We start from the raw sequence: 22,407 nt of genomic DNA, 5'->3' as shown, positions 1-22,407 counted from the left end.
GCACATGCCACTGAGCTTTGCTTTGAGCTTTCAGTTCAAAAGGACCCCAAACTCTTGTCATAGCTGCCGAATGTCACCTGCTTTCATTTGAAATCATGCAAAACATCAGGGTTCAGTCACTTCAGTCAAAATCAAGTCTAGGCTTGCTCAGAGAGGGCTTGACCTGACATTCATTGAAGCCATGAAATTCAGTCGCTGTTTCAGCGACGAGCTGGAGCTGCCTTGAGAGTGCTGGGAGCATTGGTAGCCCTGGGAGCTTGGGATAGATATTCAGGTTTTTCCACTGAAGCTGTGTGGAAAGGCAGGTCTGACTCTTGTCCTCTGTACCCCGACAAAAGACATGTCCCTGTTCAGCTGAGCAGCGCCGGGTCGGAGCTGCCGCAGCTCAGAGCATCGTTCAGAACAGCTTTAATCTGAAGGGTTTCTCAAGCAACTGCAGGGGAGTTGAGTTGGGGCAAAATAACACCTGGGGTGTTTTTAGCAGTTCTTATCTGTCTGCGCAGGCTCAGGGAGGTGGCTCTTTGGACCCAGAGGTGGGAAGTTCAAAGAAGTTAGGCAAAGCTCATCTTAGAGATGTTGCAAAACGGTGGTTTGTGCTTTTTATGAGCTGTTTGAATCCTATTTCCAGCAAATTATGTATTCATGAACCATACTCGTTCCTAGCTAGAACACGCATTTCACAGGGTCTATATCATCCATACCTGGAAGCTACCGGCTTAACCTTAACTCTAGCATTTTTATCCACATACATTGAAATTGAAACTTGTGTATGACAGGAAGTCTACATTGCTTCCCTTCCCTTTGAGGCTGATTGCCATCTGGTAATGCTAACTAGAAGATATGTTTTGCTTTTTCTTTCAGCTCGGGATCTGTTCACAGCAGGATCCACACCATAACAGCAGTCCTTGGGCTCTCTGTAAATGGCTGTTATACCTGCATTTGAAAAATGTCAGCAACTACCTGTGTTGTATTTTTTTAATTGCTGTTACAAGTAACTTCAGACCACCAGCTTCTTTGTACCCAACGTTGTGTACAAATGCATGCTTGATGTCAAGTAGGACTGCTGGCACAGGAGGGGTGCGGAGCACTAACTTTCAAGGATCCCTACAGGTGTCCAGAGAGGAGCAGAAAAAGCAGTAGTACTGGAAAGCCTCTGAGATGGGTTATTTCAGAGGGGTAGGGAGGATGGAGTGCTGGCATCAGATTTGGGAGTCTTTGACGTGGCACAAATCAGTTTCCAAACAAGACAGGAAACAAAGCATAGGAGAAACTTTTATGTGACAACCCACAGCAGCTTGGAAAACTGAGTTCAGTGGCAGTCTGTAAGGATGTGCTTGGCAAGACTGTTCAGTTTTGTTTCATTTTGTTCGGATGACTTGAATAATGGAATAGAGAGAGTATGCTTGTTAAATTGGTAGGGTGTTCTGAGCTGAGAGGAACTACAGATACTTTAGAGAACCCAGTGTGGAGTTGCAGATAATCTTAACAGGTTGGAAGAATAGTCCATAAAAAAGGGGTGTGAGTTCAATAAAAGCGGTACGAAATACTGCATTTAAGCGAATCAGCTGCATGATACAGGATGCAGCACAGCTGGGTAGGCAGTAGTTCTAGAAAAGGCTTGCTGAGAGTTAATCAAAAATGTTGCACTGTTAGAAGGAAAGAAAATGTCATGCAGGGATGTATAAGCAGCAGTGTCATCTGCAGGACGTGAAAAAAATCTTCGTACCTGTACAGCACTGGTAAGGGGTTAGCTGGAGTGCAGTGCCCGTGCATGCACACACGACAGCAGGGGTGCAGGCTGACGGGGGGAGCAGCCTAATGAAAGGCTTGGAGACAGTGCTCACGAAGTTGAAAGAGCATGGTTTGCATAGTCTGGAGCAGAGAGGTTTGAGGACGGGGGATAGATGTGACTGCAGCCTTTAAGTATGGGCCCTTCCTCAAAGAGGAAGGGAATAATTCCTGTTCTGGCCCTCTGGGGTAAGACAAGTTTTAGGCTTTGGTTACAGGAGGAGCAAAACTGCAGCTGAGAATCAGGAAGAGCTTTACAGCTGCAGGGAGAGCAATGTGTTGGGAGTCCCTCGTCTGGGAAATACACAAGTAATAAGTACAAAGAAAATAGGTGAAGCTGATCTGTGTAGGCCTAGGGGTGATGTGTCACTTCTTTACATCCTTCTAGACCTGTTTTTTAGGATCCTTGTAGGTGGGCTAACAGCCTTCCATGAGAACACATTCGAGGAGTGCTTTGTACATAATTACACTTTAAAACCTCTCTGTACAAGTGAGCTGCTCCAACACTGTGAGGAGAAAAGCATTGCTATTAAACAGAAGTTATCCAATGTACTGTGCCAGGGTCAATATTCAAGGGAGGTTGCGAGGTTGTACTTCTCACTGACTCGGTTGGCAGCACAACTTTTAACATTTCGTTAGACTGTAGAAAGGAATTGCAGATAAGGTGTGTACAGAGCTAGGCTTTGAACTGCAGCGAGTGACAGCTTGGCTGCATGAACACCTATCTGTGAGACATAACTCTCGCTAATGATCAGGCTGACTTGTTGGCTCCAGCCTCCCTTGTTTTCCAGTTGAAAACATGCTATTTCCATGCTATTTGATGTTGTTTGCTGAGTGGAAGGTGTTTGCTCCAGCAGTGAGATGGACAGCTGTCTCCCTCCCTCCCTCTAGCACAGCTCTCTGCCTGTGCGGAAAGAGGAGTGTGATGCAGCATTGGAGACGGCGGGATGAGCCATGCAATCCAGCCAGCGTGCCAGTTGCTCAGCCCTGGAGCAGATTACTTAGGGACAAACCGTAGCGAGCACGAAGCACTTGGATTGGGGTGGTGGATGGACGATGTTCCCAACACCCTGGTGGTTTGCTTTCCTGGAAGGGTAACTTTGAAGCTGCAAGTCCCTGTAGGGTGGGCAAAGGACTTGGATCTTGGGCATTACCAGGTACCAAGTGTGCCTCCCAGTATCTCTCTTCTCTTAGAGAGCAGATGGCAGTAGAGGTAGACCTGGAGCAGCATGTGCTGCTCAGTACATGTTCTTAGCTGTGCTGCATGGACACAGGGATGAAGCCCAGAGCTCCCCCCTTTCTGCCTCCCACTGTTGCATGACAATTCACACTTTGTGGGCAGTTCTGCAGCCTGGTCTCTGCGTGCTCTCCAGATGCGGGGGCCGACACAGTGGTGGCCGAGGTTGCATATGTGAAAGCCATGCAAGGCTCTGGCAGGAGTGAGGATCCCCTGCCAGGAGAAGGTCTCTGTGCATGTGCAGAGTGGGATGGAAAGCAGAGAGCGTTTCGTGCCTCAGCGCTGGAGCGGCAGGCACTGAGTAAGCAGGGCCAGCGCATCTCTGAATGTGCCTCCCCACTGAGTTCTTCTTGGGGGGGGCACAAATCTGCTGCTTCATGCAGGGAAAAGTTATGCAGGCAAGCTGTGTTTTGGTGCCTGGTTTTGTGCAAAACATGGAAATCCTTTCCTGCCTGGTCTCTTTTCATTCTTTTTGCTGTCAGTCATTGCACATGTCATCAGTGTCTGTGGAAAAGACAGCACGGTCAGGGCACAAGCCTATTGCAGCCTCCAGTGTGTGAAAAGCAACATTAGCTTAAAGATTTTCACTTGAGAACTGCTGGTGATTGACGGGACATGCAGTGCAGTCATTAAAACCAGAAACATGTCTGCTCTGGAACCCCTCGCTGGCTCCAGGATTAAAGAGACACTAACAAACTGCATTACTGGTGCAAACATGAGCAAGCCTTGGGTTTGTGCTGGAAGCCTTGATTCTGCAGTGCAGTTCAGCTTGCTTCAGCAGCCAGCGAGAACAGAATTTGTGCAGCATGCTTAAGGTAAGCTCATCCAGCCTGGTGCAGTACCAGGCTCTTATTTGCATCCCTCTGAGCTAGGATGCAGATGACAAACAGCCAGGTGTAATGCAGGTTTTTCTACTGGATTTAAGTGTGCTGCCATCAGTGCTGCACTTGAAGCAGCTGGCTTAGTTGCACTGCAAGCTGCTGTCACGTTAGCTAGTGTCAGATGCCAGCCACTTACAGTATGCGCCATCACAGCATGACTTAAGTTGGCAACACAGTCAATCACATGCCAGCAGCCTACTGTAAGGGTGGAGGAGTGTGTGGGAAGAAAGGGGGAGAAGATGCTCTTATAAAATCTTTAATGATTTATTTTTAATATCCATTTTTCAAGCCTTGGGAAGTGCAGCCCTTATGCTTTTCCCTCCTGGCTGTAGTTGGCAAAGAAGCTGACGAGTATGGTCCTTCAGACTCCTTCCATTTTGCGAGGAGCCAGAAAATACAGCTATATTTAGCGTGTTAAGCATGTTACCAAGGCCGGCAAAGTCTGTTGCTGGGTGGTGATTCCCTGGCTGCAGGCTCGCGTGCCACCCTGGGACAGGGTGGGAATGCACCTTCCCTGGAGTCAATACTCATGATAAATTAACAGCAACAAACTCCTCTAGTTACAACAGGATGGCTGCATTGGTCCCAGCAGGCTCAGCACGCTGCTCGCTGATGCAGGTCAGTTTCTGAGCACCATGCCCCTTCCCGACACATGCGGCGACCCACTCCAGGTGCTAGGGTGGTGCTTTTTGGTGCAACGCTCAGCTTGGAGAGTGTCTCAGCAAGTGTCTGTGCGGGGCACTGGGACTGTCCTGTGCCCTGTGCTGAGCATTCAATGTGCTGGAGCCACAGCTAGTCACCGCAGCAAAACTGCGCCTTTTAGCATAAAGATGCTCATTGGAAACTTAGGGACCTGACTCCTGTTTTATTTTCTCATATTGTATTCGTAGGCCACCCAGGTATAAAATGGAGTTGTCCTTATTTGTCCCCAGCCCAGTATCCACACAGCAGATTTGCTACCAGTTCCCTGTTGTTTTCCCTGCTGTGTTGCAGCTGGTACAGAGAAGTGAATAATGGCAGTTCCATTGTCCTGGTGGCTTTCGTAGAGCTGAAATTGGTCTTGAAGAGTGTATGTGTTGCTGAGAAGTACTGAGAACTGTGGGCGTTGTGATGGAAGTGTAAAAGAAGGGATCACTCCTACCAGTGTTGGAGTTCAGAGGATATTAGAGGTGCCCTCTCACTCTTCAGAGTGAGACATCTTGAAAGTTGTTTCATAGCTGGATGTCTAAACTGGGAACATTTTGTGTCACTCTGTCACATCATCAGTTCCTAGAATTCATTATCTGAGAGATGAAGAACCTACTGTGGTGTTGGAGAGGGCTACCCAACTCAGCTCTGGCTTCTAACATGTCCTGGTGAAACGCAGTGGTTAATGATGCTCAGGATCAAAATTATGGTGAGGAGGAGCTAGACTGAAGGTGTGGTTTTGAATCAGAGTGCAACAGTGATTCATTTAGTCTTCCCGGAGCCCTAGAAGGCCTGACGGCCATGCTGCACTTCACAGCGTTCACTCTGCAGCAGCATCTGCCCAGCGCTCAGTTCCTTGCAAATACATGTCCTCATTGAAACCAGTAGCACTCCGTGTGGGCACTGGTTTTCTGCTTACAACTCTGTCTGCAGGATCAAGGTCTTGTGCTGTATGGGGGGTTTTTTATTGGTAATAAAAACGTTCTGTTTGTAGAACCCCCAGTTGGAATTAAACAAACTCTGTTTTGAGAAAAAAGTAGAACAAAGCTTCACACCAAGCTGGGGTGGCTGGTATCAATGACATGCAAAATTTTAGTTGGAATAGCAAAGTCCTTTTCAAGTTGAAGAAGGCCCTGTAAGTATTGTTTACAAAAAATAGTAGCTCTTTTTTCATCTCCTCCATTCCTGCAGTGTAGAAACATCTACACAGATTTATTCCAAATTTGGTAGAAATTAGTGTTTTCCCAACCCAAAGCACTTGTGCCAAGTTTCAACCAGGAGGAATTTCCAAGGCTGATGTGTAAGCCCTCGAAGGCTGGAGCTTAGAAACAGAGCAGCTACCTGGCCATCGACAACCGCTGCTCTGCAGGATCTGCTCCTGGTCTGCAGCAACCTGAGCAGCCCCGCAGAAATTGTGGAGGTGGGGTGCTGCAGATATGCTCTGAGCCAGAATGCTGGACTCTTGTTGGGTCCCAGGTGGTGGGAAGGGCTGTGGAGGGACCTGGTCCCGTGCAGCTGGAAAGATGCCATGAGAAGGATGACCCAAACCTACCTAGTGCTGATGAGTCTCCTTCTCCTTCCAGATTAATGCAGTTATTTACCTTGTGGTAGTGCTGGGTTGTCTGAGCACCAGCCAGCTGCGTGGTGCCATTTTACCCTCACTTTACATAGATGTAAGAAGGAGTCCGGTGAGGAAGATTCATGTCCTTGGGGCCTGTGAGCAATTAACTCGCTGCTGGGGATCTGGGGCTGTTGGATTGCTGAGAAGCCAAAACAATAGCATTAAAAAGCCTCTTTCTTTTTGAGTTGGGTTGTCGGGAGCCACTGGGCTCTTCTAGGAACAGGGCAGAGTTTCACTCTGCAAGGGCAGGCTGCTGAAGTTTGAAAGTGTTTTTTCCTGTCCCAGCGGGTTTAGCCCATCACTTCTTGCATTTAATTATTTGCCTCTAAATAACAACACGGAGCCAGGAGTTTTGTTTAACTCTCTGATCTCCTTGGAGCAAATGAGAGGGGAGCCTGGTTCTCTTGGTGCTCCATCGTACAGCCCCTTTCATGCCACAGACAGGCTCTGCAGCCCTTTCCCCAGTGAAGCCGTTATCCCCACCAGGAAAGGGGGCAGGGGAAAGCACACACAAGGCTTGCAGATCTTCGGCTTGTCTCCAGTGACCTGCCCCTCTCTTGGCATGCTGAGGAGCCTGGCTGGGGGTTCAAAAGCAGCCCCTGTAGTAGATCACGGTGTCAGCTTTGTGCAGTCGTACCCAGACTGCCCAGTGATTCCACCCGTCCATTTGTACAGGCGGAGATAGGTCTTAAAAATCCCCAGGGGAGCATCCGGGATGCAGGCAGGGGCCCATCCCAGGGGGTTTCCACCAGTCTGTGCCCTGGGTGCAGTGGTGTGTAATGGGTGTACCCATCTGGACCTGATTATGGGCTTATGGCTCTGCTGCCTGTGATCCTGCCGACAGGAGCAGGTGTGTGGGGTCACCCGATGTGACCTTTTTTTGAAAGCAAACTTAATTATATTGAGCCTGAGAACTCAGTGTAAGAGTGCCGGGGACAGGCTGGGTAATGGATGGTCCTGCTCCTTTGCTGGCTGCAGGAACAATTATTGGTTATCTGTCATGCAACAGCTCTGTGGTCCCCAGGCCTGGCCTTGTTTTATTAGGCTCTGAATAGCTACAGAAGAATTACTTCCTCAAAAAAATTCACCATAAGTTATTTATAAAATTTATGCATAAAGTTGCATAAAAAACGTTTCTTGTATTCTGTATGCCTCTGTTTCTTGAGGAGGGAATAGATGGAGAAAGGGAGGGGGGGAAACCCTATTTTTCAAGAATTATTTCATCTTAATGACAAAATTTGTTACTGGTTTTCTGTGTTCATTGGTATTTATCTTCCTACGTCTACTTGCAAACGCTCTTAAAGCATGGCACAGTTTATAGATGTTTTTTAAAAGTGATGGTCTCGGTTGATTTGAGGTGATCTGTAACATCAGTGATCCTTTGCTTTTTAGGAGCCACTGGCTTCTCTAGTGCTTATGTTTATTGGGGGGCAGAGGGGGGAGTAGTCAGTGATGCAACATGCTGTGGCTTTTAACAAATGAAAGGGAAATTGTTTCAATTCTTCCTCCTGTGACTACCAGTTCTCAGCATCTCAGTACTTGCATGTTGAGGATCAAAGGTGGCTGCTTTACAGAGCTGTCGTCTTAATGTTTTACCCAGCACAGCTGGGGAAGTGGTGGAGACAGTTTTGTTTCTCGCTGTCTGGTTGTCAGGGCCAATTAAGTGGTCTGGTGTTGGGAGGGAGGGGAAAAACAACCCACACAAGAAAATGGGGATTTTTTGTTGTTGTTTCTGGAGCTGGGAGCTGTTGCCACTAAGTTCTGAAAATACTGGTATTTGTGTTAATGGGTGGTTTGGTTTTTTTTTTTACGACAGTCATTTTAACATCAGGAAGCCTAACTTTTGGGTTTAACTTGATAGTATTCAGTTAGTGTTATGGCAGGAGAAATCATGTTGCTCTTCTCTTCACCTAGGCATTGCACTTCTACAGAAAAATCACAGAAGAGGCACAGTAGCTACCAAACCAGGCCTCCGCCTCGATGATTGTGTTGTTACAGTAACCCAAACAATCCTTAATTAAATTCGCTGGCTGCCCTGAGCGTTACATTCATTGAAATGCTGTTTCATTATGTTTTTTAGGGCCGGTGTACCCGAGAGAACTGCAAATATCTCCACCCTCCCCCGCACTTAAAAACACAACTTGAAATAAATGGACGCAACAACCTGATCCAGCAGAAGACAGCCGCAGCCATGTTTGCTCAGCAAATGCAGTTCATGCTACCAGGCGCGCAGCTACAGCCAATTGTAAGTTACAGCTGAATCAGGTTCACGCTGCTCCACGTTTCTTTCCTGTTTGCTCACGGAGGCCCCAGCCCTGTGTTTTGCTCAGGCAGTTGTTCGTGCTGCACGGAGTTGGGCAGCGTCTTCCAGAGGGATGTCTGATGCTACCTCTGCATCTTCTTGCAAGCTGTGGCTCCCCTTTCCTCTGATAACTAAGGAGCTGTGAGATTCAGGGCATCAAGTGGAAGGGTCTTGCCAGCAGTTAATTCACGTACATCCCAGAAGTCCCGAGTGGCTCAATTCCAACGGATCCTATTTTGCATAGCTGTTTTACACTGGGGTGAGGATGCTGGAGTTCTTCCATGCTGTGGCAAGGGGCCAGTTGACTCCCTTGGACTAGATGTGTTGTACTGGTGGGCTAAAATTGGGGAAGATGAATCCTACCCAGACCTTAATACATTTTTATGTCGGGGGCAAGACCCATTTCACTGCAGTTGTCTCAGTAGAGAGTTGTGCTAATGTCACAACCCTGTCACTTGTTTTTCACAGTAATGATGTTTTATACTAACAGCGGGGAAGATTTGCTTCCCTTCAGGTAGGGAGGGAAGCCTGTGGGAGATGCGTGTTTGCAGAGCAGGTAGTTTAGAGAAGCCTTCACTGCCTGTCCCTGCTGTAGCCTTTAGCTTAAAACAGGTTTTCAGGCTGGAGAACCCTGTTACGCCAGGGAGAGGATGACTTGTGTCTGTTGGCTGGTGTATCTCGGATGGGGTGACATTTGTTAGCTGAGTTTAAGACTGTCACTGTATATATTTTAAGAAATGTCAGAGGTCTTGAAGCAGCTCTTCGGTGCTGAGATAAATAAGCTGCACGTTTTTAACCGAGAGCCTGATTAGGAGTTCTCCATTTAAAGTTAGGGCTGAATGTCTTTCCTGGGGCAACGTGCACTTGATGTGCAGTTGTTGGGTGAGGTTCGCTGTGCTGTGCCACACGGGAGGTCTGGCTGGATCCCTAGGACAGACTCTTCCAGCCTGAAGACGTGCGAGTCTGTGAACCAACCTGCACTTGGCCTCTTGGTGTCCCAGCTACAGCACCTGGTTTCACTGCCCAAATGAGGCTTCAGACTCAGCAGCTGTCACCCCAGCTTTGACAAGCTGGAGTGTCTCTGGTTTATCCTCACAAGAGACCAGTGGAGGATTCTTCCTTGCTGGATGCTGTTGTGCTGGTTGGTGTAAGAGCTTGCAATGATGCTGTATTTGAGGAGGGAAAGCTCGCCAGTGTCCCTCCGTGATGGTGCTCTGCCACTGTACCTGGGCATTTCCCCAGTCTGGCATGTTCCTCTTGTCTTGTGAAGGCTCTTCCACGTTCACCCTCACTTTGGTCAACCTGTGTGTGTGTTAGCAGCTTTATCTTCACCCTGCCATGTAAGCTAGGGAAATGCTGTTTATTCTTCCCATTTTGAAGAGGGAAAAGTGAGGCAGAAGAGAAGATGGGCCACAGAAAAAGTCTTTAGTTGCTCTGCACCTTAAGTTCTAACCTGCTGTAATCTTTGCACCTCTTTTTGTGGAGTTCACTTTTCACAAAAGTACCTGTGCATGAGAAGGAAATCCTGCATTCCCACAAAATGGTAGCACTGCTTTCTTAGCCCTGTACTAAAAGCAAACCTTTCCTGTTTGGGGTTTTCCTCTGTGGGGAATTCACAGTGGACGCTCTTTGGCTGGCTATTCAAAACGTCTTTGGGATTTCCTCTTTGGAAAGTTCCCATCTTCCCATTTTGCATTCTTGCAGGTCCAGTTCACTCCTCCTGCAATTTCACTCCTGCCTTTTAAATTGCCTCTGAGACTGAATCTGTCGGTTTGTCTGTTTAGTGCTCTCATTTCAGAGGTAACCTTATCTGATGAGAAAGGTCCCTGGTTTCTAAATTGTGCCATGAGAGAGACATGGGCAAAGAAGAAAAATAGAAATTTGTTCTGTAATGACTGCTCCCTTCCTGCTTTCCCACACTTTGCTTGGAGTAAACGAGCTCTTGGTCTAATTCCTGATGCCCGACTTGCTCCACACCAATTTCAGGACAAACAAGAGATTGCTCTTTCACCTGCCTTTGATTTCCCAAAGATGCTGCGAGTGGAAGCAGGCTTTGAGAATTTTTTTTTCCCTCTAAATGAGAAGGGTGGGGCCTCCTTCTGGCTACACATGAAATTCTTCAAAGCAGAAAGTATTATCTCACATGCAGCAGCAGAACAAATCCCATGTGATCACAAAGCTGATCAACGGGATGCCTGCTTAATTGGGATGCTTGCCAGAGATGAGATTTGGAACAGCGTGCTTAGTAGCTCCAACACTAGCTGAATGCTTAGACATTTTAAAGTGCATTTTCACCAGAAAAGCTACTGTGTGTAGAGAAGGAAAAAAAAAAAGAAAAAAAACAACCACCAAAAACTCCCCCCCACCAAAACCAAAAACACCCCACCAAAAAAACCCCAGCACTTGACATAGCAGCTTTTCACCACGCTTCCTGAAATGGCATTGAATGTGTCTGTCTATGAGCTTGCATCTAAACGTTCACCGCCAGATCTTCTTGCACCACCGCTGACATCCAGCAAGAGCTAATCTTCCCGTTGAACCAAGAGCCAGGACCCTGATGATGGCTGTTTAATGAAGGTGCTGCTTGGAGAAGAACTGTGTCCCAGGTGGGCTGCCTGCTGCACGCTGCTCACGGAAGCCTACTAGGTGTGAATTAATGTTTGCTAGCGTGAGCTTATTTCTCTGAAGTCTCTGGTTGCTCTCTGATGTTGCTGCTAACCGTTCGTGCAAAGCTGAGAATCACATGAATGTTTGGTGCCCGTGATACAGTTTTAAACAAACTGCTTTGTACAGTGCTTTAAAACAAGTCAGGCAAAGACATGGAGCAGACTATTTGCTCATGGTGCTCCCATGTCTGGGAGAGACCTTGGACAGACCATGTAGGTGCCAAGTAGGAAGACTCTAGTAAGTAAAGTTTTGACTTGTGAAAGTCCAAATTCACCTTGACTGCTGGCTTTGCTTGAGCTGTGCTGAAAGCTCTGTGGGCTGGTTTGGCGCCACTGTCTCTGTTAGACTGCGTAAAAGTCAGGTTGAAGGTGGACAGAGCTGGGCTCTGTCATTGGTATGGAGAGACATTTTGGTCAATGCTGTGTCTGGTTTCTCAGATACGGTCACTTTGAGCCGTACGTGCGCCAAAGTAAGACCACCCAAAAAGTGCTGCACCCTGGGCCTGATCCCTACCCTCTTCATTCTGCTTTGTCCCTGTGCGAGACAGACTTTTGGAGCTGGCCACGGAGGTGCTTCAGCACCGGCTCCAAATTGACGTGGTGGAGCAGGGCAGTGGCTTGCCCCGTTCCCTGTGTCTGAACAGGCAGTGGGACAGAGCAGGCAGTGTTGACACACCTGCGGCCCCACTCCTGCCCTGCCGCTGGCTCTGCTGCTGCTCTGGGAAGTTGTTTCCCCTCTCTGAGCTCTCTTTGTTTTCAAGCTCTTCATCTTTTCTTCCTGTCAAGGTCTTTGTAGCCAGGACTATCTTGACAGCTCTGAGTCACCCATGCCGCTGAAGACAGCGCAGACTTTAACCCAGCCCTGTGTCCCCTTCTGGGGTAGCGGGACCCTGCTGCCGCCCCTTGGTGCTGATGGAGGGGTTAAAGCACAGGGTGACCAACTCGCTTGACCAGTGATGCTTGGAACAGGTGCTGGAGCGGATTTTAACAGGTGTTTTGGGCATGCATTTGCTCCATGCAGCAAAAACCTGATCTATATCTCAGCCTCTAGTCAAAGGCACACTAGGGATGAATAAACACATGTACCCTGGCCCACCCAGGAGCTGGTGTCTGCCAGGAGACAGTGTTGTGGGGCGTTAACACCTGACTTTTACACTACAGCAGCCCACAAATGAGAGATCCTCTGAGCTAGGAGTGTGTATTTGTGGTCTGACAGGGGAAATGAGCATCTGTGGTGGTAGGTAGCTGGATGCTTTGGCCAGTTGGATTCACTCCAGTGTGCTCAGCCTTTACGTTAGAGGGGTGGTTTTACAAGCAGTTGCATTGGAGGGGAACACAGGTTTTTGCTTTTTCTGAACAGCATCAATTATGTTTTCAATATCAGGGTCTTCAGCTTTGTCAGTACAAGATCCTTATCTTCTACATTTCTATCACCAGACTGTAATAAAAGCTGCCACTGTTTTTTTGTGTGCTTTCCATGTATAGCTGCTTAGCAGCGACCTGTCTCCCCTCCTTCAGGCCATCAACACCTCTGTATTTATACTGAGTCTCTCATTTTCAGGCTTTCCCTTTTTAGGGTCTGAAGTAACTCAGAATCAACACTTCCCGGCTGAGACAGCGCTTGTGTTCGACAAAACACCAGCCGCTCCTCTGCCTTCCTCTTCACACCCACTCTGTGTTTCTTCTCTAGCTTTAGTACGATTTCTGCTAGGCAAATTGAATGCAACTTCTAGTTTGTTAACAAAATCAGCTGTTCCAGGTTCTGTCACCACCAGTGGTGACAAATGCCCCTCCCTGGGGCGGTCCCTTCTCTCTGCTCTCACCTTCAACCCAACAGCTCCTGTGCTCAGGGTCTGTGAGGAGCTCAGAGCTGTTGGAGTTCTTGATAGCCCTCCCCTCGAGATGTGTTCTCACAACAGCCATTTCAGTGTCTGTCTTTTTTTTTTTTTTTTTTTGTTATTTTCACATTCTTTACTCAGTAAACCAGTCTTGTGAGCTGTTACCGGTCTGAACCCCTCTGCCGTTGCACTGTAACCTGTTTGCCTCTGCTCAGGAGTTACTGGTAGTGTCTGCGTGTGCTATGGTTAATAAAAAGTAGTTTGCAAGGAAACCTGCCCCTGTATTTCCTGAATTTGCAAGAGCTTTAAGGGGGGCAGCAGGGGTAAGTGTTGATATTTTCAATCTGGCTGTTTTGCCCTAGAGCACACCAGCAACTAAGTTGAGACTTTTTTTTCGTGTACAGTCATAATATTGATCTGTCAGGTCTCCTGGCTGGGTGCAATCACAAAAGGTGGATGGGAGGCATGTTGAGGAGAGCAGTGCTGTTTGGAGTAAAAATTACAGTTTGGTTCTGGCTGCAAGGAAGAAACTCACTCGAATTCCCTCAGGACAGGCCTGGCACAGGGGACCTGCACAGACGTAAAGGGAGGAGAGATTTGGCTGGCAGCATCTTTATTACTGGTACTGATGCATGAGCCAGACTGGATTTCCCAATCCAAGACAGGCAGTCGGGGCTGGCAATAAGCGCAGCCCATCTTTTCCCCTCATCAGCCACAATAAATACAGAGCTCCCTGATGCCAGCTTACAAAGGAGCAGTTTTCAGTGTGCTTAGCACACTTCAGACTTAAAAACCCCAGTGCTTCTGGGTTTAACGCGTTGAGCGAGGTCTTCTCATTCTCTGGCTGTGCATCTGCTGAAAACGCCTGCGTGGCTGCCGAGTGTCAGTCCCCTGCCCGCGGGCAGGGTGTGGAGCAGAGCTGTCGCTTTCAGTCAGTGGCACCGGGTGTACGGTTCAGGCGGGCAGATGAAGCAGTTGTGAAACCTTGGGAACGCTGCAGCAGATGCCAGGGCATGGAAATGTGGGTGAACAATCAGAGGCAGCAATAAGAACTCATCCTGCTCCTTTGTGCACCCCTCTACAGGTCTCTGGGATCACGGATAGATCCTCAATTGCTCTTCATGGACATCCTTCCTCCGCTCTCTTCAGCTTGGGTTCAGATCCCTGATCCTTTGCCAGTCGTTCCCAGTGTGGAGAGGGGCTGCTCTTGAGGGAACTGCCTTGGAGATGGGGACTGTGTTTCAGGGAGCAGGACCTGCCTCCCAGTTTGTAGTGGCTTTGGTGGAGGGGCTGGTATATCATCTCTTCGCAAATGTTTCGCACCCCTTCCCGCCGGTTTCTGGTGAATTCACTCAGTGTGAGGTGTTGGAAGCCCCCAGCCTTCCTCCCTGGCTGCACAAATGCTCTGGCATCCTTCGCTTGAGCAGTGGGAGGAACATCTACCCTCTGTCTCAGAAACCAGCTAGGTCCTCGGGCTGGCTCCCATTGTGTTTGAGCCCAGGCAGGGGAAGCCTGCCTTAAAGGATCTCCTGACATTTTGGAGCAATGTCTGTGCCACACCTGCTCTATCAGGATACCCAGGACTTCTGCTGTATTGGGTGCTGGAAACACATAGGGTAGACTTGCCTACACATTTATAGAATCACAGAATCACTAAGGTTGGAAAAGACCTCTAAGATCATTGAGTCCAACCATCAACCCAACACCACCCTGCCCGCTAAAGCGCATCCCTAAGCGCCTCATCTACATGTCTTTTAAATACCTCCAGGGATGGTGACTCTACCACTTCCCTGGGCAGCCTGTTCCAAGGCCTGACCACTCTTTCAGTAAAGAAATGTCCTAATGTCCAATCTAAACCTCCCTTAGTGCAACTTGAGGCCATTTCCTCTCGTCCTGTCGCTAGGACCACATGTGCTGCAAGGTTTGGGCTACTCCGGGTATACAAAACAAGTGCTGACAATGTGTGTTGGGCCCTGGCATAACCCTATGCAAGCTGGCCAGGCTGGAGAAACTCTGTAAAATAGCATTTGCAGTGCGAACGGTGGCAGAAGTTCAGCAGATGCCGCTGTAATTACTGGTGCTCACACAAAAGAAAACAGTCTCATGGATGTTGCCTTCTCACGAAAGTGTTCAGGGAGTCACAGTGTTTGAAGATTCTTAAAGAGCTTTTCTAGCAGCAAAAGGTGTAAAATGTCTGGGAGCCACAGAGAATCGAAAAAGAAGATGGTTTAATAAAGGGCCGTGGACAGGAGGATCTCTGGGTTTAATGGTTAAAGTCTCCCATCAGCTGAAGCGGGGCTTGACTTAGACTTAAAAGAAGGGAAATTGGAAATCCCTCCCAGAGAGGATTATTTGGTTCTGCTACACTTAAAGCACCAAGCGTCGCTGATTCAGGAGGCCGTGTTTCCTCCTTGTTCTGGAGGAGAAAGTGGGATGTATGCTAACAGTGACCTGTCATCCCCTTTCCCATCAGCTCAGGAGCTGCTTGCTGTCACTCTGACCTTAGGAAGGGGGTATCATTAAGCTGAAGATAGGTTAGGACAGCTTGGCTGGTGTTACTGTGGGCTAGCTTCTTCCAGATCACAAGAAGCGAAATGCTTCCTAGCTTATGAAAGTACTGGGATGAAGATGCTGTCGAGAAACACACTGTCCATGCGTGATTTCCTTTAGAAACCCACAGGACTAGAGGTACAAAAATAAAAGCAAGGAGGGGATGATGTGCGTGGCTAAAAGAACGCCTCAGGCCATTTTGTAAGCACACTTGCATTTATTGCCGAGCAGGGGCTCTAGCTACCAAGGACGGCACCACGTACGCCTGCAAATATGAGCAGCTTTAACTGTAACCCAGAGTTCACAGTGGAGCAGGTGACAGAAGGGAAAATAAAAATAGTTGCAAGCCACAGGCTCCTTTCCCTGGGGGCTGCTCGAGCAGGGGTGCTGCCTTGCAGGCTCTAGTCTTCAGGGTGGGCAGCGGGGATTTTTCATCAGCTGGAATTGGTTTCATTCCCAAACGCACGTCGGATCTGGTGCTTTGAAGTCTCTCAAACTCCCTGGCTATAGGGGCTATTCACAGACTTTAAACTGAGCACCTGCTTAGGAGCTTTGTGTGATCTCACCTGCCTGGCAGAACAGCAGCTCCCTTCCCGGACCAGCACTGCTGGAGCAGTTCAAGCCAGGGAGCTGCTCTGGCACTGAAGGTCTGCTGCCCTTGCAGGGCCTGCCAAACGCAATTTAGGGATCGGAAGCAGTCCAGATCTTTATCGCTTGTTCTGTCTCCTCACGGGGACATCGCTCATCACAGCACAGCTGGCATCTTGGACCTTGTGCTGGCCCACGTGGGCCATCTCACCTACTCTTCCAAGCCCAAGACCCACCTGTTCTTGCCGAAGCCATGAGGTCTGGCACATTGCAACACTAGTGAGTTTTGTGTGGGTGTCCTCTTGCTGCCATTCATGTGGAGCATAGGCTCGGGACAGTCCTGCAAGACTTTTTTTGCCTGTTGACAGTCTGAAACAAACCCCAGATGTGCAGAATGCTAGACCTCCAAGCGTACTGTAGCAGAGATGTCACGCCTGACTCTAAATGGTCCCGTTTGTCTACCTGAGCCACACTAGCCATGACAACGTGAAGCTCAGTGCAGGCTGATAGTGAATTGAACCACGTAGCTAATAGAGTTACATGCTTCCAGGTCCCGAAGCTGCAGCTTACCTTGAGGTCTCTGTACACCATTGCGGTGTAGACATAGAGAAGCTGAGACATTTATTTGGGAATGAGAAGTCTGTTTAATTTGGGCCTGCCCTAATTGCTGGCATGAAATCCTTAATTGTGTCATTAAACTATAAAGATCATCAATATGCTTTGATCTGGCAAATAAAAATGCCTTGTGTTCAGGATGAGTCACAAATCTGTGAGTCAGGAGAAGCGAATGGATCGCAAGAAAATGGCAATAAATGAATAGATTGGAGAGCACAGCATTTTGATGTTGCTAATCAAATTGTCTAAAAGGATTGAAGTGCTGCAAGGCTTTGATGGGTAGTCCATGACAGAGCTTTTTAACTAATATTTTGTTTTTCCTCTTTCTATACACAGACGACGTTTCCTGTGACTCCATCGCTTGCAACAAGCCCCACGATGGCTTTTAGTCCTTACCTGAGTCATGTTTCTCCTGGGATGGGCTTGGTTCCTGCAGAGCTTTTACCAAATACTCCTGTCCTGGTTTCTGGAAATCCTACTGTTACAGTACCAGGAGGCTCTGCTGGGCAGAAACTGATGCGTACGGATAAACTGGAGGTATTTGGACATCTGATACGATACTGCTGATGGGAATGAACAGGGCATGTGTGCCTAGCTGTTGCTCTCTGCTAGAATGACCTGATGCAATACAGTGCGGAGTTTAACCTGCAGCTTTCCTAACACAGGGCTGCTGTTCTTTGCTTGAGCACTCTCGTGTGGGGCCTGATCCCAAATCCTTGGAAGTCACTGGAAATTTGGGAGCACTTGCTCTTTTGATATCAGCAGGCATTAGAGCAGGGCTGGGATTGTTGTTTCCTGTGATCTGCCAAACTTAAAAAAAAATGCAAGTTTTTTACTGCCGTTTCACTGAGTTAAGTGTGAGAAGTTTTGGAAGTAACAGACACTTCCTGTGCCTTGAGATGGGTTTATTGAGCTTTTACAGAAAGCTTTAAGCATTACACTGTTGGGAATGCTGGGTACGGGGCATTGGAAAGATGTCTCCTCCCCTGCCCCAGTTGGCTGGGCATGCTGGGGCTTAGTGTTGGAGGAGTTATAAATGTCGTTCAAACCCTAAGAGGCTCTGCAGGAGATAAGGGCTGAGGACGTGAATTCAGAGGCCCCTGCAGGTGTAAATTATAACACAGGAAAGTAGTGGAGAAGGGTGTAATTTCAAAACACATTGTTTTGTGTTATGTACTTTATATTGCCTTGCTGATTGCTTCTGTTCTCACATGACGTCTCACCTTTCCCCACACTCAGTCTGATAGTGCACTGGTACGTGATCTACACCACCAGCTATAGTCCTCAACAATTTCTCTTAGTTCCTCAGACACGGAAACCATCCAGATCCGTTTTGTGAAACCTTTTTCTCTGCCTTTGATGCTTCCGTGCTCATAATTTATGAGGATCTCCAAGATCTTTGTAAAGCTAGCAATTTTGGTAACACCTTATGAACATGTTGCAGTGTAATCAAACGCACAGTCATGTAAGCCCAGGGTCAGAGTTTTATTGTGGAGGGCAGTGAGACTATTTATGTGAAAGAGGCTCCTCATGTTTAAGAAAAGGTACTTGTTGCAAATAACAGCAGCATGCAACATTCAGAATTAAATGTCCTACCCGAGAGCGTGCTCTATAACAAATACATAATCCAGCTGTGAGACAAATGGCAGAGTTATTAACATTTAAGCATTAGAGGCAGGGGAGGAATCCTGAGCTCCAAAAGTTTTGGCAAAACAACATTGACTTCCTAGGGTCACTTTCCATTCTGCACGAATTCTGTACTTCACTTGCATTTGACAATTGGCCTTGGTAACGTTGTGGGTTTTTTTCATACCCTGAACCAGTTGTGAGTAGCACCACTTCTCTCTGTGACTGTTGATATATGTGCTACCTAAGATGAGCATGGATTTAGAATACACACATAGTTTAATGTGGCCAACTGAACTGATGTTCTGTGTTGAAAATACTAAATGAAGAGTAACTTGATGTCCTGCTCAACAATGTGACTTTCTTTTAAGGTTTGTCGAGAGTTTCAGCGTGGAAATTGCACACGTGGTGAGAATGATTGCCGCTATGCTCACCCTATAGATATTGCAATGATAGACACAAATGAAAATACTGTTACAGTTTGCATGGATTACATCAAAGGTCGATGCTCTAGGGAGAAATGCAAGTACTTTCATCCCCCTGCACACCTGCAAGCCAAAATCAAGGCAGCTCAACACCAGGTGAACCAGACAGCTGCAGCTGCAATGGTAAGTAGAGCTCTTCTCAAGCTGTATTTCCATTGCTAAGAGATTTCATTTGTGTCATATGTGTCATTTGTGGAAAAGTAGAGTGCTTTGTAAATGGCTGACTAGAGAGCTGAGAGCATGTGCAATATGAATCCCATTTCTTCATCCTTTCTATGTGCTCACCATAGCATGAAGCCCTGAGTGGCACAGCACATCTCGCCAGTTAGGGACATGGTGGCAAACTTGTGATTTTCTGCCGTGACTTCATGAGGTGACATGAATGCAAGTACAGCAGCAAACACCTTGCCTGGCTAAGTCATAGGTGTCAGTTTAGCTTCTTCAGTACACAATGAAAGCAAAGAATGCCGTCCCATAATACAGCCTTTGCAGGGAGATCCTGGCCTGTTGAGGTCAGTAGCAAAATTTCCACTGACTTCAAAGCAGACAAGGTGTCGAGTGTTCAAGCCTAGCAAACTGAGCAGCCTTGTGCCTGATACCTTTGCCAAGGCTTAATGAAATGACAGGACTCAAACCAAAGGTGACTTCCTGACCTGTTTAATACTTAGGACCTGGTAGAGATGGTCCCTCTTGCATTTTAATTTGAATTGTGGCTTCTACTACCTACAATTCTAAAAACGAGTCAAGAAGACTTACTGGATCAAATTCCTAGCTGGGGTAAACATTTGCCATTCTGTTAAATTCAATTTAATGGCACCTGTTTATTCCTGAGCTGAGAGAGCTGGGGCTGTTCAACCTGGGGAGGGAAGAAGAGGCTCAGGGGGATCTTACCCATCTGTATAAATGCCTGGTGGGGGAGGTAAAGAAGATGCAGGCGGACTCTTCTGTGTGATGCCCAATGAAAGACAAGAGGCAATGGGCACAAGATGAAATATAGGAAGTTCCGTTTAAATATAAGAAAAAACTTCTTTGCCGTGAGGGTGATCAAACATTGCAACAGGTTGCTCCATTCTTGGAGATACTCAAAACCTACCTGGACGCAGCCCTGAGCAAGCTGCTGTAGTTGACCCTGCTTTGAGCAGGGTGTTGGAGTAGATGATCTCCAGAGGTCCTTTCCAACCTCGTCCATTCTGTGATTTTTTTTTTTATTTTTATAATTAATATTAAAAAGGTTATTGTCTCCTTTTTAATTTATGAGTAAGGCTACTAAAATTTTTCTAAATACCTTTTTTTTAAAGACAGTAAAAGAGGTTGCTTTTCGTTCATGGTGAAATGTAACGCAAAACCGAGAAGATTCTAGAAATTAAACAACTGCCCTCCTTGTAGCATCAGTATTACCTGAAATGTAATTTGAAGAACCAGTTTATACTGCAGTGTTTTGTTGTCTTGCACAGTTTATTAGATTTTTTACTATTTTTATTGTTGAAACAACAGCCCAGGTCTGTTGAAACAGAACCTTCTGAAATGAAACTCTTGTGTTCTTTACAATTGAATCTTTACTTTTTCCCTAATTATCTAGGACACTGCTACTTAACCAAAGCCAGTGCATGTTTTATTCATGCTGCTGGCTTCTCTTAAAAATGTAATTAACCTTATTTGTATGTTGTTAACTAGAACCTTTAAAATATTTATTGATGGCTTGTTGCATCACCCCTGCTACCAAAACAGCTTACATTATTCATTGACTTTTCAAGGTTTGATGCATTTACTGTACCTGTTCCTGTTGAGGAATAAGGCTTTAATAAAGGGAAGAATGGTGCCCAGTTTTCTTGGACCAAAAAACATATGCCAGACAAATGGGTGTACCTTCTAAAATAGATTTGGAATGACTTCAAATCTAAATTCAGAAGATATTTCTGAGGGACCCAATCTTGTATTTACTTGACATGCACAAGTAGTAGCTTTACTCACTCCTGCTTGGCTGAAGTCTGTGCAGCACAGTCAGATGAACTGGGTCAGGCTCGGTCCCCAGTTCAGGATGGCACTTAAGCATGTGCTTGAACCACCCTTCTTTACTGGTGGTCCTTCCCTTGCCACAAGCGCCCCTGCTGACCTCCGCATGGCGTGTAGCTGCAGAGTTAGGGCTGAAGCCCAGCGCAAGTCCACCTGCAGGTGCTAATCCCCGAGCACTCCTCACCCGCTGTGCCAGCCACAGTGAAGAAGCTCTAGAGCATATGTCCCATGATGATATTTCTTTACTTTTAAAATTTACTGAGGCAAAATAGCTGACTAGCCGCTAGGCCAGGTAATTACTCAGCCACCCCACGTTGTGCACGCCTCGTCTTTTTAATATATTGTATAATGCATTCATTTTTTTTTTCTCTTCGCCTCCCCCAAATGTTGCTCTCTCTTGACACACCTCTGCTTGCTGTTTTTGTTACTGTGCTTGATCCCCCTCCCCGGCCCATTGCCATCATGTGCTCGCTGCCTGCTAATTAAGACTCAGCCAGCTGTCAGATCACTGAAGCGACCGCTCGAGGCAACCTTTGACCTGGTACTTGGACCTTTCACCTTCTCGCTTTGCACGTAACCATCTTAGTCTGCATGAAAACCTTCCGCACTGGTCTGTTGTGTTAGTGCCTGGGGAGACTGCCCATCCCGGCCAGAAATATTGCAGTGTCCGTTCAGACATGCCAATCCTGCCCCTTGTCCTGGTTTCGACTGGGATAGAGTTAATTTTCTTCCTAGTAGCTGGAAGTAGCTTGGCGACTGGAGAGCCAAGGAGTGATCAGCAAGACTCACTCAGCCTTTAACAACCCTGCACACCAACCATTAACCGTCTGCGCTTTGCCTCCTGAAACCCAGATGCGTTTTGGAGGCAGTGAATAATCTTGGGGGGAGGCAGCGCTGGGTTTTGAGGTGTTTTTCCAAACAGCAGCAGCTTTGGAGTCGTGAGATGCAAGGTTTCGGTGAGAATTGAACTCATTAGGACTGCAGCACGTTGGATATGCCAGAGGATTGGGTGGTGCAGGACAGATCCAGCAACTTTTTGTGGTATGCCCAACAGCACAGCCTTGCCTGGCAGTGTCATGCTGGTACTGCCCTGCAAAATGGTGTTCTGTGCAATGGGCACAGCACAAATTTAGGACCTCTCCAGTTGTGGCAGTTCCTGACATTAAGAGAAGCAGAGGGAGAGAGCTAAGCAGCACCCATAGAGACGTGCGCTAGGAACTGAAGCGGGTACAGTGCAGGACTTTGGTCGTGTGTTCGGTAAGCTGGGGAGATGACTGCCGCTGCAGCTGGCTCTGCCTCTGGTTCCTCCCCCTATACTGCAGTGGGACAGTGTGTCACCAAAGGGACCTCGCTGTGGGTGCCTTTTGCTTCAGGCACAGGTTCCGATCCCCAGGCTTCTGTCTGCAAGCAATCTTCATATAAGCTATCTTTCATTATTTTCTGAGTCTCAAATATGTTTTACTTGTCTTCGTGACACTCATAATGAGGCAAAAGCCATCCTCTCAGTCTG

The 22,407-nt window shown here is 47.4% G+C and overlaps 1 protein-coding gene across 1 annotated transcript in view; it reads left to right on the top strand.

Moving 5' to 3' along the window:
• LOC104076585 (muscleblind-like protein 3) overlaps positions 1-22,407 on the top strand; it is a gene marked incomplete at its 3' end in the record, with an annotated part of 49,888 nt that overhangs the window by 20,454 nt on the left and 7,027 nt on the right. The window contains exons 2-4 of the mRNA XM_009577505.1: positions 8,295-8,459; positions 17,110-17,310; positions 18,771-19,007. Coding sequence (XP_009575800.1) covers positions 8,295-8,459; positions 17,110-17,310; positions 18,771-19,007 — 603 coding nt within the window. The remainder of the gene's footprint in view (positions 1-8,294; positions 8,460-17,109; positions 17,311-18,770; positions 19,008-22,407) is intronic.

This window comes from Fulmarus glacialis, unplaced genomic scaffold (assembly GCF_000690835.1).
Source record: "Fulmarus glacialis isolate BGI_N327 unplaced genomic scaffold, ASM69083v1 scaffold3810, whole genome shotgun sequence".
NCBI classification, from domain to species: Eukaryota; Metazoa; Chordata; class Aves; order Procellariiformes; family Procellariidae; genus Fulmarus; species Fulmarus glacialis.
The sequence above is the reverse complement of the archived record's forward strand: the minus strand, read 5'-3'. Positions and strand labels throughout refer to the sequence as shown.